The 13849-nt window shown below is 36.9% G+C and overlaps 2 protein-coding genes across 2 annotated transcripts; both read right to left on the bottom strand.

The window, feature by feature from the left end:
* Positions 1-3728: 3728 nt before the first annotated feature.
* LOC115678509 (disease resistance protein RUN1-like) lies at positions 3729-6143 on the bottom strand. Its single transcript, XM_056311647.1, has 2 exons — positions 6120-6143; positions 3729-5330 (listed from the first exon to the last, which is right to left on the bottom strand). Exons 1-2 carry the CDS (start codon positions 6141-6143, stop codon positions 3729-3731), a joined length of 1626 nt encoding a protein of 541 aa, XP_056167622.1.
* A 55-nt stretch (positions 6144-6198) lies between these two features.
* On the bottom strand, positions 6199-9203 carry LOC115678436 (disease resistance protein L6-like). The gene is made up of 3 exons (XM_056311847.1): positions 8686-9203; positions 6435-7245; positions 6199-6225 (listed from the first exon to the last, which is right to left on the bottom strand). Exons 1-3 carry the CDS (start codon positions 9201-9203, stop codon positions 6199-6201), a joined length of 1356 nt encoding a protein of 451 aa, XP_056167822.1.
* Between the last annotated feature and the right edge of the window lie 4646 nt (positions 9204-13849).

Here is a 13849-nt window from a genome sequence, read left to right as displayed (position 1 = left end):
AGTTGTCAATTTATCTGAAATATATATTGTATGCACGTTACAGAAAAACCGGTATCTATTCTACAATTGTTCTTTACCCATGTTGAATTTTTTAAGGGAGTCGCAAGACTAATACATGTTGTTGTTATCTATAAATGCAGATGAAGCCGATAATTCTCTGTATCATATTGATGTAACGAAGCGTTAGCACTGTTAAATCTAAAGTCTGGAATATTTTGACAAGTATTACTTTTGTTTGCCCACTGACTGACTGAGACAATTACTTGGTTGACTCCACTACTTGTTTTCACAAGTAGATAAAATCCTATAGTTTAGAGAGATGTTTGCATCAATTGGTTTCAGTTGTTGTGTCCTATGGTGCATGTATTGTGTCTGACTGGAAGTTTCCTTAGTACTAGTCTATAAATAGGCTTCGTGTAGTGGTTCCCCAAACCACATATTAATCTCTTTGTCAAGCAATGGTATATTTCTTATTCTTGCACCTTTACTTTCTTAGTAACTTGCTTCAATGTAGTCAAAACCAAACTTCTTCTGTGAGATCTCCTGCCATCAACAACCAGAGCCTGCAATTGAGTATTCGAGTCTGTTCTAGACCTCGATGTGAAGACCTAAGATCGAGTTCTTTTCTTCATCGTCATTCGCTTGTTTAATGCGTAAGGACTGCAATTGCGCCGAAGTTTCTGATCTGTAGAAGTTGAGCCACAATTGACCTGGCACGACTTGCATTTTTCAGGCTCGTGTAATTTTAGAGCGAACACGAAGAGGTGGGAAAAAAGCACATTGGAGAAAGGCGAAGTTCAAAGTCCGTCAAGGTAATTGTGGCAGCCACCAACTTACAGGCGAAGGAGCTCTTTCATTTCTTCATTGCTGAGGACGTGGAGACCTTCGCAGGTCGGTTTAGAAATTTTTTGTGGCAAATGACCCAAATAACTAACAGGGAAAAGATTGTGTCTTCAAGCTTCTCCAATGTCCCTATCGCCTCATGTAGCTTCTAAGCTCTCCAATCGCACTAGGTGATTCTGTAATTTTCATGTGGTGTAGTGACAACTCAACCAGTGATTTTTAAGTCTTCCGGTGCGTTTCAATGCGTAACTTACTGAACAATTATGTGCATGCAAGCATTGAAGACTCGCCAGCTCTCCGATAGAATCTAGAAATAGTTGAGGTTCAACGCAGAGATTGAGCTGGGTTGAAGCTCCTTCAAGCATCCTCAAACCGTTACCACCTGTTAAATTTCAAGTGCTTGAAGTGTAGTAGCATTACCGATGGATGGGTCAATTTCAACCAAGCTCAAACCGTCCTTTAAAACAAGTCTCTCCATAGTCAGACATGTAGAGAAGTCGGGCGTCTTGATCAAGCTTGTACAAATTGTGAGTCGTAGAATTCTCAACTTACTTTTTCCCTGCGAAATTACTCAATATAAGAATGCAATTGCATCTCTAGAAAAAACAGGGCAAAGAAAATTGCATGTAACGTATCATATCATACCAGGATTTGACTCCATCCACCCCAATCATTTATAATGCCACTTCCTGCAATTTTAACTAGATTCCTTGGAGAGAAGTTACTAGCTTGGGAATTCTGACGAACAATGATGAAAAGAAAGCCATCTTAGCTCAAAGTCTCCAACGGAACTTTCTTCCATCTTAACTCAAGGAACCTTAGGTTTTCTAGCTTCGAGAATTCTTCGGGTGTAAAATTGCAGGCTTCAAAAAATCCATCAAGTTTGAGCGCTGCTATTTCTTCGTTCCCCGGTAATAGAAATTGATGGTAAACGAGCACGGGCTTTGACGAGCAAAAGATAGTGCAAAATGAACTCTTAACACATGATATATGCATTCTGTTTTTAGTTCTGCACAAAAGTAGGAGTCTAAATTTCGTCCTCACCCTCTTTTTGTGTACGATGTCCGTCCGCAGCCAACTTTGCACGCCACCGCTCGCTACACTTGCCAGGAAACCAGATGGCAGATGGCCTTTCGACAAATGATTCCTCTTCCAAGGTCTCTGAGTTGGTCGTGTATCCATAGTTTCTCCTGGTCCTTGATCCTTGTAAAAGACATGTCGATGAGGGCATAATTGTGCGACTTGGAAAATCCTCCCAAGACTCAGAAGTATTGGGCTTAGGTTTGGGGCTGTTGAATTGGGCTAGGAATATGATTTGTACGAAGTAGAGTTTTTGGGCTTGTGAGAGATTTGGTCTGTTCCTTCTCTTTGGTAGCAATAAAGTTCATCGTATCTTGGCTTTCTCTCACATCAGAAATACTCTCTACCTTAAATAGAACGAAAAAAAAGAGAAACTATCTCCATTATCCCGCTTACTCTAATATTAGTATAGACGATATATTTAAAATAAATTAATGATTGAAAATTCATTTGATTTTGCGTTAACTGTTCATGTATAAATTGAAATATAATGTTTCTATTGATAATTCAATAAGAGTCTTACTGTTTATTTAAGGTTGGTTTTACTTTTTATTCGAGTTGTCAATTAATCAAGATATGTAAATTGTATGCATGCTGCAGAACAAGAATTAGGATAAAGCGCTTCTTTATCTATGTTGAATTTTTAATGAGAGTCACAAGACTTAACACATAATAATTATCTGTAAATATAGATAAAACCAAGATTTTGTTATATCATATTGACGTAACAAACAAGTCCTAAGTCTGGGATTTTCTCACTTGCATAGTATACGTTTGTCGCCCCGCTGACCGAGACAATTACTTCGGTAGCTACATTGTTTCATGTAAAAGCGTCCAATGTTTTCACGAATTCAGAGTTAGCGCTAGGTGGAGATTGGCTGGATTGAAGAGGGAAGTCGTAAGTTATTCTATTCGAAACGTGTAACAGTTACTCCTTGTTTGTCTGACTTGAATTTGTTTTTTTTTTTGGTACTTGTCTATTATAAATAGGTTCTATGCAGTCTGAAACAAGGGTTTCCTGAACCCCGTTTACTTTCTTGTGGTATAGATCCAACGTAGTTAAAACCAAAAATCTCTCTGAGATCTCTCTTGCCATCAACTACGAGAGCCCCGGTTATCGTGTGTAGAGACAATTGAGGTTCTCTCCTTCGTGTATCGTGTCCAATGCGCCCAAAGCGACGCGAAAACTGACGATGTTATGAGCTCTCTCCAGCTCAGCATTCTGGAACCCTCGAGAAGCGCCATGGCGATGAGTTGCTTGGCTCAGTACCTCGCGCAGATTCTGGAAGACGTCGGTAGAGAGAAATGGAGAATGGGACGAGTCATTCTTGATGGGCTACCCTTTGTTTTGATGGGCTGCCTAAAGAAATGGGTGGGCTTAATGAAGTCTTAAGGGTGGGCTCTGAGCATGGGTTAATGGATCTTCGGAAAAACGAAGCAAAATGGGTCCTCCGGTTTAGATCTGATTCATCCGAATCGCGGATTGGGGCGACACGAGCTGGGCCGGACTCTTTTTCTTTCTTCTCTTTCATTTATTTATTTACTTATTTGTTCATTTCTGTTCCTTTTTATTTTATTTATTATCATTAATTTTTTTTATTTACAAAAAGAGATGCAAATTTCGCCTATCGACAAAAACTCAGGTGCCAACAATAACTAGAGGCAAAAAGATTGAATCTCATCACGTCTTATGTAAAAGAATTTAAAGAGAGCAAAGTGTAGCTACTTTTCAATCTCTGTACAAAATAAGAACGTTATTTATACACAACCCATACATAGAGGAAATGATGCGTGAACGAAGTTGATCAGAAAGCAAAGTTCCCAGTGACGATACGCCTACTGAGAACGATATGCTCAGCATACCATTCAAATTTTGGACTTGAATGGTGAGGCAGCATCTTGCATCTACAAACATTCAAACGACATGTTTCCTTATTCACATCAGGCAAACGTTCCAACGAGTTGCAATCAAATAATAGCAAGTCGCTCAGGTTCTGTAAGCTGGAAAGATCCGGTAGCTCTTTTAAGGACGGGCAACAACCAATACGTAATTCTTCCAATGATTCTGATTGTTCGAGATCTTGAATCTCAACTAGCCGTGGGCACTTATCAACACGCAAATACGCTAGCTTTCTTAAGCTTGGTAAATGGGAAAGTCTCTCAAGAAATTGACACTCCGATACAGCCAACCAGCGAAGTTTCTCCAGCTGTCCAAGTGCATCCAGTGGAATTTCGGTTAAGCGCGACCTGCATATTTCAAAACAGAACAAATATTTGAAGGTGTGGAGGTTTGACCATCCATCTGTGGACTCAAGATCAATGAAACACAACCTCCCAACTTTGGGTGGAATCCGTTCGAGAGATTGAAAGGTGGAGCTTGGTAACCTAAGTTCCCTGAGTTCAGTAAGGGTACTTGTAAAGTCAGCGGGCAACGCGGTCATGTCTAAAAGGTCCAATGTCAACATTGACAACCTAGTTAACCTCCCAATACACTGCAAATCTTGAGCTTGGCATGCGTTTAGTGGTGCATGAGTCATATCAGCATATCTACGACGACCATAATCAGACAAATGAAGACCACGTAAGTCTGTCAGGTTTGACAGATCCGGAATCCTCTGTAATGCTGAAGACGAAATGTTCAAATGTGCCAAACTTGTAGGAAGCTCTGGCAGTTGTTGAAGCTCCTCACAACAATACAAAAACAATCCCGTAAGTTGAGAAAGCCGACTAATACTTGGTGGCACTTCAGAAATACGGGTTCCCACTAAGTTTAACTCTTTCAAAGATGATAGTGCCCCAATTTCCATCGGAATTTCTCCCTCCAAAAATATGCAAAATGTAGCATCTAATTCTTCAAGCTTCTCCAACATCCCTATTGTCTTAGGGAGCTTTCTTAATTTACATCCTTGCATGTCCAAAATCTCCAATCTCTTAAGCTCTCCGATTGAATCTGGCAGCTCAATAATGTTCGTGGAAGATAAAATCAACTTGACTAGAGATTTCAGTTTCCTAATCGACTCCGGAAGTTTCTCCACAGATGACTTATGTAAAGACAACACTTGAAGACCAGGTATCTCTCCTATTGAATCCGGAAGTTCAAGGAGTTCCAGATTTTCCATCCTTAGCGTTGACAGATGCTTTAGATTACCCAATGAGTCAGGCCATGATTGACATACCATGCCTAGATTGAGCATGGTTGGAGCTCCTTTAAGCACCCTCAAACCAATACACCCCTTAAATTCCAAGTGCTTCAAATGCTGCAGCATAGTAATGGAAGGGTCAATTTCAACCAGCCTATCACAATCCTTCACGATGAGTCTCTCCAAAGTCAAGCATGTAGAGAAGTTAGGCGTCTTGATCAACCTTCTACAACTCACGAGATGCAGAACTTTTAACCTGCATTTCCCCTGTAAAGTTACTCATGCAAGAATGTATAAAGATCGTCAAATTCACTATGCACAGAGAAAAAGAGTAAATGTAAATTGCTTGTATTACATGATATCGTACCATGATTTGGCTCCATCCACCCCAATCATTTGTAATGTCAGATTTTGAAATTTTGAGGACAACTAGATTGCTTGGAGAGAAGTTAATAGCTTGAAACTCTGAAGGACAATTTTGCCAAGAGAGCCATCTTAGCTCCAGAAGGAGATTTCGGAAGTCCCCTACAAAGTTTCCTCCAGCCAACTCAAGGAACCTTAATTTTACCAGCCTTGAAATGTCTTCACTTGTAATATTGCATCCTCGAGATTGTCCCCCTAGTTTGAGTGCTACTATTTTTTTGGTTCCCTAGTAAAGGAAATTAGAGCTCAATTAGCCTAAGCTTCGGTGAACATAAGAAAAAGGCCCATGAATTTAACATAAAATATTTCTTTTTCTTAGTAAAAGGCTGGGGAGAGGCAATGGTGTAGCTACCTTTCTGCGCATTAACATGAGGGTCTGACATCTTCTATGTAATGTTTGTTTGAGTCATAGTTATTCAGTCCACTCGTAGGTGTACGAGCCCATCAAGGTAGCCAATGCCTAATGCACAAGTTGACAGAGGTTCGATCACGACATGGCTTGAACTTGTAACCTTATGGAAGATAGTGTGACCTCTTTACTACTGAGCTACCATGCTCCATGTAATCTAACACAATACTGACCAACTCTATTTTTTACACAAAGTGAAAAGTAGAACTTTGATCGATACGTACCTCTTTGTTTCGAATAACATCCATGGCTATGGTGGTACACCATATTCTACTACGTTCTCCAGGATGTTTGATGCTCTCACTACGAACAAGATCCCTTCCTAAATCTCTGAGTTGGTCATGCATCCAAATGCGGCCGAGTTGGTCATTCTTTATTTTTATCAGAGACTTGTTAATAAGAACTGGGATGGCTTCATTGGGATAAAATTTACAAGCACTCCACATATAAATTGCGTCGCTTCTTCGTTCATCGGCCATGTGACATGCAATGTCAAGGAAAATTTCTTTCTGCTCATATTCCAACATGTCATAACTTACCTTCAATACCTCCTGAACTTCTTTGTGAGGCATTTCCTTCAGCTTGGCCAATACATCGTCCCACACTTCTTCACTCACCCAGCAAAGTGAGGATCCGATGACCACAAGAGCTAGCGGAAGTCTACCAGTTATATTCACAATTTCTCTTGTTATTCTATCATATTCATGTGGAGGAGCATCGCTCTCAAATGCATGTCTACAGAAAAGTTGAATAGCATCAGAATAACGCATCTCCTCCATTTCGTAGAAGTGGTACACTTTATGATGCATTGAGGCATGATTCTTGTAAGCTTTGAAAATACCGATGTCTCTAGTTGTCACAATAATTCTACTTCCTGGACCGAACCAATTGCACTTTTCTGCTAGCATCACAAGCTGGTCCCTTTTATCCAAATTATCAAGAACAATCAGAACTTTCTTGTGGCGACATCTCCCTCTAATCATATTGATCCCGTAGTTGGTATCATGAACCTTTATGGATTTAGACTTGAGGATGTCGGACAATAATCTTTTTTGCAATTTCGCAATTTTACCCTGCTGTGAAAATTCTCGAATGTCTGACAGGAAGCTGCAACCATCAAATTGAGAAGCGATTTGGTTGAAAACAACATTGGCAAGAGTTGTCTTACCGACTCCACCTATTCCGTGTACAACGACAAACCGTACATCATGAGAGTCTTTGCCTAACAAATGTATGATTGTTTGCATATGACGATCAATTCCAACCAAATGATCAGGCACTAGTCGTCGAACTCTTCTCGCCAATCTCATTGTGACCTCATCGGTAATAAGTTTTATAAGTTCCCCTTGGCTGCATACGAGTAATTGAGATTGAGTAACAACATAAAGGACATCAGGTTCCAGGTCTGAATGTGAAGTCGGAGTTCACAGCAATGGCGGAAATAGAAAATTTTAGTAAGCGGCCGAAGCAAATTAAGGCCACGATATTTATTTTAAACACACACATGTATCATATCTTTTTACAATGAGAAAGGAACAAAAATCACGCAAACAGAAAGAGAGTACAAGATTGCTAGCAAAATAACCACACTGAAATACACTGTCATCCTTGACTAATGCAAGCATCACGTTTATGTTGTGAACACAACAAATTCCTGAAAATTTAATCCACCTAAAATAATTATCAAATTAGTCATAATACTACCCTTTCGTTGCATATTCGAAACGAAATATAAAATTGTCTTCGATGAACGCATTTGTTTCGTAGAAAATCATTAATTGAAAAATATTATTTCCTCAAGATACTCTTTAGTACGTGTACTTAGAAAGAGTAGTCGGCGAATAATATTGTCATTCCCCACAACTATCTATGTCTGAAAATTCCTTGGTTGATTATAAAAGTATTTTCAATTGATTCATGTCCATTAGCCATTTTAACAATTAAATTTAGAGTTAATACTACGAAAAATCCCAAACTGGTACATCTATAATAAATTTACCCCCAATTATTTTTTTGATCACAAAAAACCACAAACTGGTATACCCGTGATAATTTTATCCCGAACTAATTTTTTGACCACCAAAATCCCCAAACTGGTACTCCTGTGATAAATTTACCCGCCGTTAGTTTCCGTTAAATTTTACTGTCAAATTGCTAAGTTTGATGATTGTGGTAGTTGACGGATGTACCAGTTTGAGGTTTTACCCCTATGTTTGTCACAAGTTTATCAATTTGTAGTTTTTTGTTATATTAATCCAACTTGACGGACAGTAACGGAGGGTAAATTTGTCACAAAAGTACAAGTTTGGGATAAAAAATTAGTTTCGGGTAAAATTGTCATAAGTGTACTAGTTTGGGATTTTTGGTGGTCAAAAAATTAGTTCAAGATAAAATTATCACAAGTGTACCAGTTTGGGGTTTTTTGTGGTCAAAAAATTAGTTCGGGGTAAAAGTGTCATAGATGTACCAGTTTGGGATTTTTGATGGTCAAAAAATTAGTTCGGAGTAAAATTATCACAGGTATACCAGTTTGAGGTTTTGCGTGATATTAAACCTTAAATTTAAGAGAATATTTTCTAAATGATGATAAACATACAAGCATCTCCTAGATATTTGAAAACCGTGCTAATCATAGTCGCCGTCACAGTTATAGATCACTTTGTAGCTATAGCTGTACATGAATATCAACTCCAGGAAATCAGAAATAATTTTTACTCTTTTTCCTTTGTGAAGATATGCAAGAGGAGTGCAGTATATAGTCTTACTGAAAAGCCCTCGAAACTCTCTTACCGTCTATCTTTGCAGTCCCATCCATCGATAGAAGCGACCTCTGTTAGAGCCTCCTTCCATGATTGTACTTCATAGTAGCCGAACCTGTCCTCATGCCGTTTCAAGGCATCAGCGTATAATCTTGTTCTAAGCTTAACATCAGAAGGATCGACGTCGAAGAAAATGGGAAGAAGCACTTTGTCCGTTAATCTTCTCGAGCATTCCACCATGTGGGCGAGTTCACGAAGACACCATGGACTAGATGCATAGTCTCGGGAGAAGATGGGCACATAAATTTTAGAATCTTTGATCGCACGCAAAAGCTCTTCTCCAATCTTTTCACCTTTTCGGATCTCTTCATTGTCTATGAAGACGCGAATCCCAGCTCCATCTAGGGAGTGATAGAGGTGATCAGTGAAATTAAGACGAGTGTCTGGCCCTCTGAAACTCAAAAACACCTCAAATTCAGCTCCCAGTGACTCAATACCTCCACTCGTCAACGAGGACATTGCTGTGACCGAGTCCCTTTTTCTCTTCATCGTCACCAACGCCATTTGCTGAGTTGAACTTCTTTGGGTGTTTACGATTCTTCCTCGTCTGATCAGTGGTGTCTGGAGAGGACGTTGCTTGTGAAAGAGTTAAATAGTAGTAAATTACGCGTGCTAACAGTACTTCAGAGTAAGACTTTGAATTTTGGTGGGACAAGAATCCCAAAGAATATAATAGCAATCACGTGCTGACAAAGAAGATAACAAATTTTTAACAAAAAAAGACATTTAGACTGCATTTATTTTACGAAAAATAAATGATTCAAAAAATATTTTTCTAAAAATAATCGTTTGTATTGCTTACAAAAATAAATAAACAAATAAATATTTTCATAGTACACGAAAATATTTAGATATAAAGTGATGTTGGTTATGAAATATTTTCATTGACTAATAATTTTAAGTGATACAAATAGTCATTTTTAGGAAAATATTATTCAAATCATTCATTTTACACGAAACAAACAGAGCCAATGAAAAGGAAAGCTGAGTAATGCCTACACAGGATGTTTGACAGATCGTAACAATAATTAATTATTTGTGATTTTTCATAAGTATTTTTTTCAGCAAATTTTGAAGTGAATATTCTTTCATGAATCTGCAAAAAGCCCGGGAATGCAAATTCATTATGTATATTAAAGTGAGTTTGTAACATTGATGATGATGATGATGATATATATATATATATATATATATAATTGCACCATCTGAATGTTATAAAAAGGCTTTTGCAACAAAAGAAAAAGGAAATAAAAGGCAAATAAGGAAAGTCTTTTGGGTATATCAATGATGATTGAAATGTAACTTCTATTACTATTGGGATGTGATATATGTTAAAAGGAAATAAGGAGAATCTTAAACAAAAAAAGAAGGAGAATATTTGTAGGTAAAAAATCCATGTGCCGTAATAATCTATGTAAAAGTGAATTTTGGGCATTACTGATAGCTGATTTTTTTGGCCATTGTATCCGAATATGATGGGATAATAACACAAATAGTCCATAAAATTTGACCCAATATGCAATGTGATTTCTGAACTTTTAATTTGTTTAATGTGGTCCATGAACTTTTGATAATGTTCAAACTTGTCCCTGGACTATATGAAATTAACTTAATAAAAAGGACAATACTGAATTTTTTCATATAGTCAAGAGATTAGTTTGAACATATACCAAACATTCAAGGACTACATTGCACACTGGGCTACAGTTCCAGGACCACTTTGAACATACTAAAACTTCAGGGATCATATTGCATATTGAGTCAAAGTTCGATAATCATTTGTCAATTTTCAAAAAATAATCAATCTTTGCATATTTTATTAGGATTAATATTACAGAAAACCTCAAACTGATACTTTTATGATAAATTTACCCTAAACTAATTTTTGAGTCACCAAAAATCCCAAAGTGGTATACGTGTGACACATTTACCCTCCGTTAGCTTTTGTCAAATTTAAATTAACTTTTAAGAAAATAAACTTTTGAGTACATTTCTAAATGGCTAAATTAAATTTAAAATATTGAGATTTTATTCATCCTACTCTGCTCACCGATGCTTAAATAACAGTTAGAAAATCACCGAATTATAGTAATCAAACTACCAAGACAAAACCTTTTATTTAGAGATCATAGGGGAAAATATTTAAGGTAATTATTCATCTGCATAAACTGAGAAGAGTAGGATGAATATAAGATTGATGTTTTAAAATGTTTTAAAGTTAATTTATCCATTTAGAAATGTACTCAACAGTTCATTTTTTTAAAGTTAATTTAAAGGTAAAATTTAACTGAAGCTAATGGAGGGTAAATGTGCATCGCATGTACCAGTTTAGGATTTTTATTGACCCAAAAATTAGTTTAGTGTAAATTTGTTATAAATGTACCAATTTGGAATTTTCGTATTAACCTGTCAAGTACACATGGCATCTAAGTCACTGATTTAATGGCAATATTTGATAGAAGTTAATAAAGGGTAAATATGTCAGATGTGTATCATCTTGTGATTTTTGGTGATTAAAAAATTAGTTTGTGATGAATTTGTCACTGGTGTATCAGTTTAGAGTTTTTCGTGATATTAACTCATTTTATTATTATTTAAAAATTGATTAAAAATTGATAGGGAGGAATTGGGATGTCATAACGTCAATTGAACATTAAAGTTAAAACTTGTGGTCAATAACCTAATCATCTCCAGCTAAAATAAAGAGAGACAAACTGATATTTGTCTCATAATGCATTCTCCGATTTCTGTTATCCCCAGCCATTTGTTCATGTCTGTAATTAAGATAATCTTTTTCTTTTCTTTTCTTTTACTTTTGTAATCCCCATCCGGCTAAAGTAAAGAGACATTTTATACTTGAAACAGCAACAAAAAAATGTAAAATATAAATCCCCAATTTTCTCTCATCTTACATTTAGCATTCTCTAACTTTTATTTTTCCCTTTTTCTATTTTGCATGTCAAGACTTTGTGAAACCTTCGCTTCGTATCTTGGGAGTCGAGCAATTGTAGAAAGGGGAAAAAGAGCTGACATCACATTGCTGTTCTATGAGGGTCCTTCCTCCACCACAAATTTCAAAATGCAAAATGGAGAAACTCTAGCAAACGGTTATCTGATGTACTCAGAAAGTTTGGCATTAGTGTCATAGACGGACTACAGGCAAAAGAAAGGAATCCCTATAACTTGCTCTTACAAGAAGGTGCTGCAGGATATATAGTGGAGATTCCTTGATTTACATGAGTCGATCACCACTCAAATGATTTTTCTTTTACTTATTATGTATAAAATCTTTTGATTGGTTAGTTTGACATATTAAACTCATTAAATTAAATTCTGATAAATTTGACCATAGTTTTATGAATGAACAGAGAGGCCCAAAGTTAAACACATGCCCAGCTCTTTAAGTCTAAAATTGGATAAGTATATCAAATAAAAGAGAAAATGCACGTCAGTTTGGTTAGTATATATGAGGAAAGTTAGAAAATGAACCTCAGCTTGGATAGTTTGAGCAAAGTTAGAACTAACTACAGATTAGATTTTCTTATTTTTCCCTTCAAGAAGTAGAGGTTAAGAAGAGACAAAGAACTTGTCAAGTTGTAAACCAAGAAAACTCGTGTAGAAGAACCCGCTGCTTTATTAGTTTTGTCCGTTTAAATCATTTTTTAAATTTTTTTCTAGATGATTTTACAAGTTACGATTAAGTAATTTGTTTATCCTTAATTTGTTACATCCATAGATGATAGTATCAGTTCGTTTATTTCTTAAATGGACTTATTTGATTTAGTTGAGTCTGAATAATATTTTCTTGTTTCTTTGATAAACTAATTATATACTTTTTCATAATTTACTTTTCAATTATTCAAAAAGGGACGGATTAAATGTTACGCCATTCAATTTTTCCCCCTTTTCTTGTTTAGTCATTTGTTTCTCCATTTAGCTTTTCTTTTCCTTTCTTATTTAGTGATGGCCTTAACTTACTCAATTGGTTGCCTTCTCTTGGTGTAAGATTATTGTGATTCAAAGGCCACCGTCATTCCTAGTAAAGACAGTGGCTGTGATGCCATCGCTCTTTCCAGGCAAAACTCAAGAATACCTTATCCAAAACTTTCACCAGGTCATCGGATCAACCACTCTTGGACGTTCTGTGAGTTTTAATTTTACCTTGGAAACAAAAGTTAGGCCCACAAAAGAAAGAAGAACAAAGAAAGAGCAACCACTAAGCATTTCAATATTGACAATAGATTTTAGCTCAACCCATCCAGCCAAGCTACATCGTCATCATTGTAGTAGAGTTCGTCTCTGTTTATCTGTCTATGCATGGGTTGTGATTTCGTATGCTCCACTCGATTTTGGTTGTCACTATCCCAACTAACCGGTGGCTTCTCTGTGATTAAGATGAGTCACTCTTTTTAACTCCTAAACCCCACATTGATGTCCCTCTTATTATCTAATAATTAATACGTCTTTTTTGGGCAAAATAACCTAGACATTTCCTAGAAACTTAGAAGACACGGAGAACATTTGTCTTCTCTTGATAACCTATGCGTCCTTAATCCTTTTTAAAGCTCTTTTCTCACTGACTAATTTAGTTTGTTAATTTTATGACGACGACGGCCAAATGGATGCTGACTAGATGACAAAAATTGCAACAGCGACAACACTAATCTCATGGAATGCTGCCGGTGATATCCTGCCAAAGATTGAGTTCAATTGTTTATTTCAAAATGATATAATATATATTACGTCATATGATAAATCAACTCATAGAAGAATACATAAAATGATACGTGAGTCGTAACGCATTCTCCTCTCGTCTTTTCTCTCGCTATCATCCGAACACTAGGAGTGTCTTCCAATAGAGTTTCTTGGTAATGCTATCAAGCCTCATTTGTTTCTACCATCATATCAACGGTTGCGCTTAAACCGCGGTAATCATCTTTTTTCGTTCCTTCTCACGTGCAGTCCCCTTGAAATCGCATCAAGCGTGTCTTGTACTGGTAATAATAAACTAACCAGTTTCCACTCCGGACGAATTCATCCGGCTTTTGTTGCAAAGCGATGTGGTATTACATTGGCAAATTCCGGGTTCGGTTCTACCGAGGAAATGACTTGAACGAGCACAGGGTTCAAGGTGA

The sequence above is a fragment of the Syzygium oleosum genome, unplaced genomic scaffold, assembly GCF_021117445.2.
Source record: "Syzygium oleosum isolate NSW1041296 unplaced genomic scaffold, Sole_v2.1 Sole_v2.05, whole genome shotgun sequence".
Taxonomy (NCBI): Eukaryota; Viridiplantae; Streptophyta; class Magnoliopsida; order Myrtales; family Myrtaceae; genus Syzygium; species Syzygium oleosum.
The sequence above is the reverse complement of the archived record's forward strand: the minus strand, read 5'-3'. Positions and strand labels throughout refer to the sequence as shown.

Excerpts from the sequence above, each read along its gene's own strand:
- LOC115678509 (XM_056311647.1), bottom strand. The coding sequence starts at position 6,143 with ATGGATGTTATTCGAAACAAAGAG. Across the intron at positions 5,331-6,119 it reads ATGTTATTCGAAACAAAGAG|GGGAAATGCAGGTTAAAAGT; the intron begins GTACGTATCGAT and ends GTAACTTTACAG.
- LOC115678436 (XM_056311847.1), bottom strand. The coding sequence starts at position 9,203 with ATGAAGAGAAAAAGGGACTCGGTCACAGCAATGTCCTCGTTGACGAGT. Across the intron at positions 7,246-8,685 it reads TGGGACTGCAAAGATAGACG|CCAAGGGGAACTTATAAAAC; the intron begins GTAAGAGAGTTT and ends ACTCGTATGCAG. Across the intron at positions 6,226-6,434 it reads AAGTTCAGGAGGTATTGAAG|AGATTTAGGAAGGGATCTTG; the intron begins GTAAGTTATGAC and ends TGACCAACTCAG.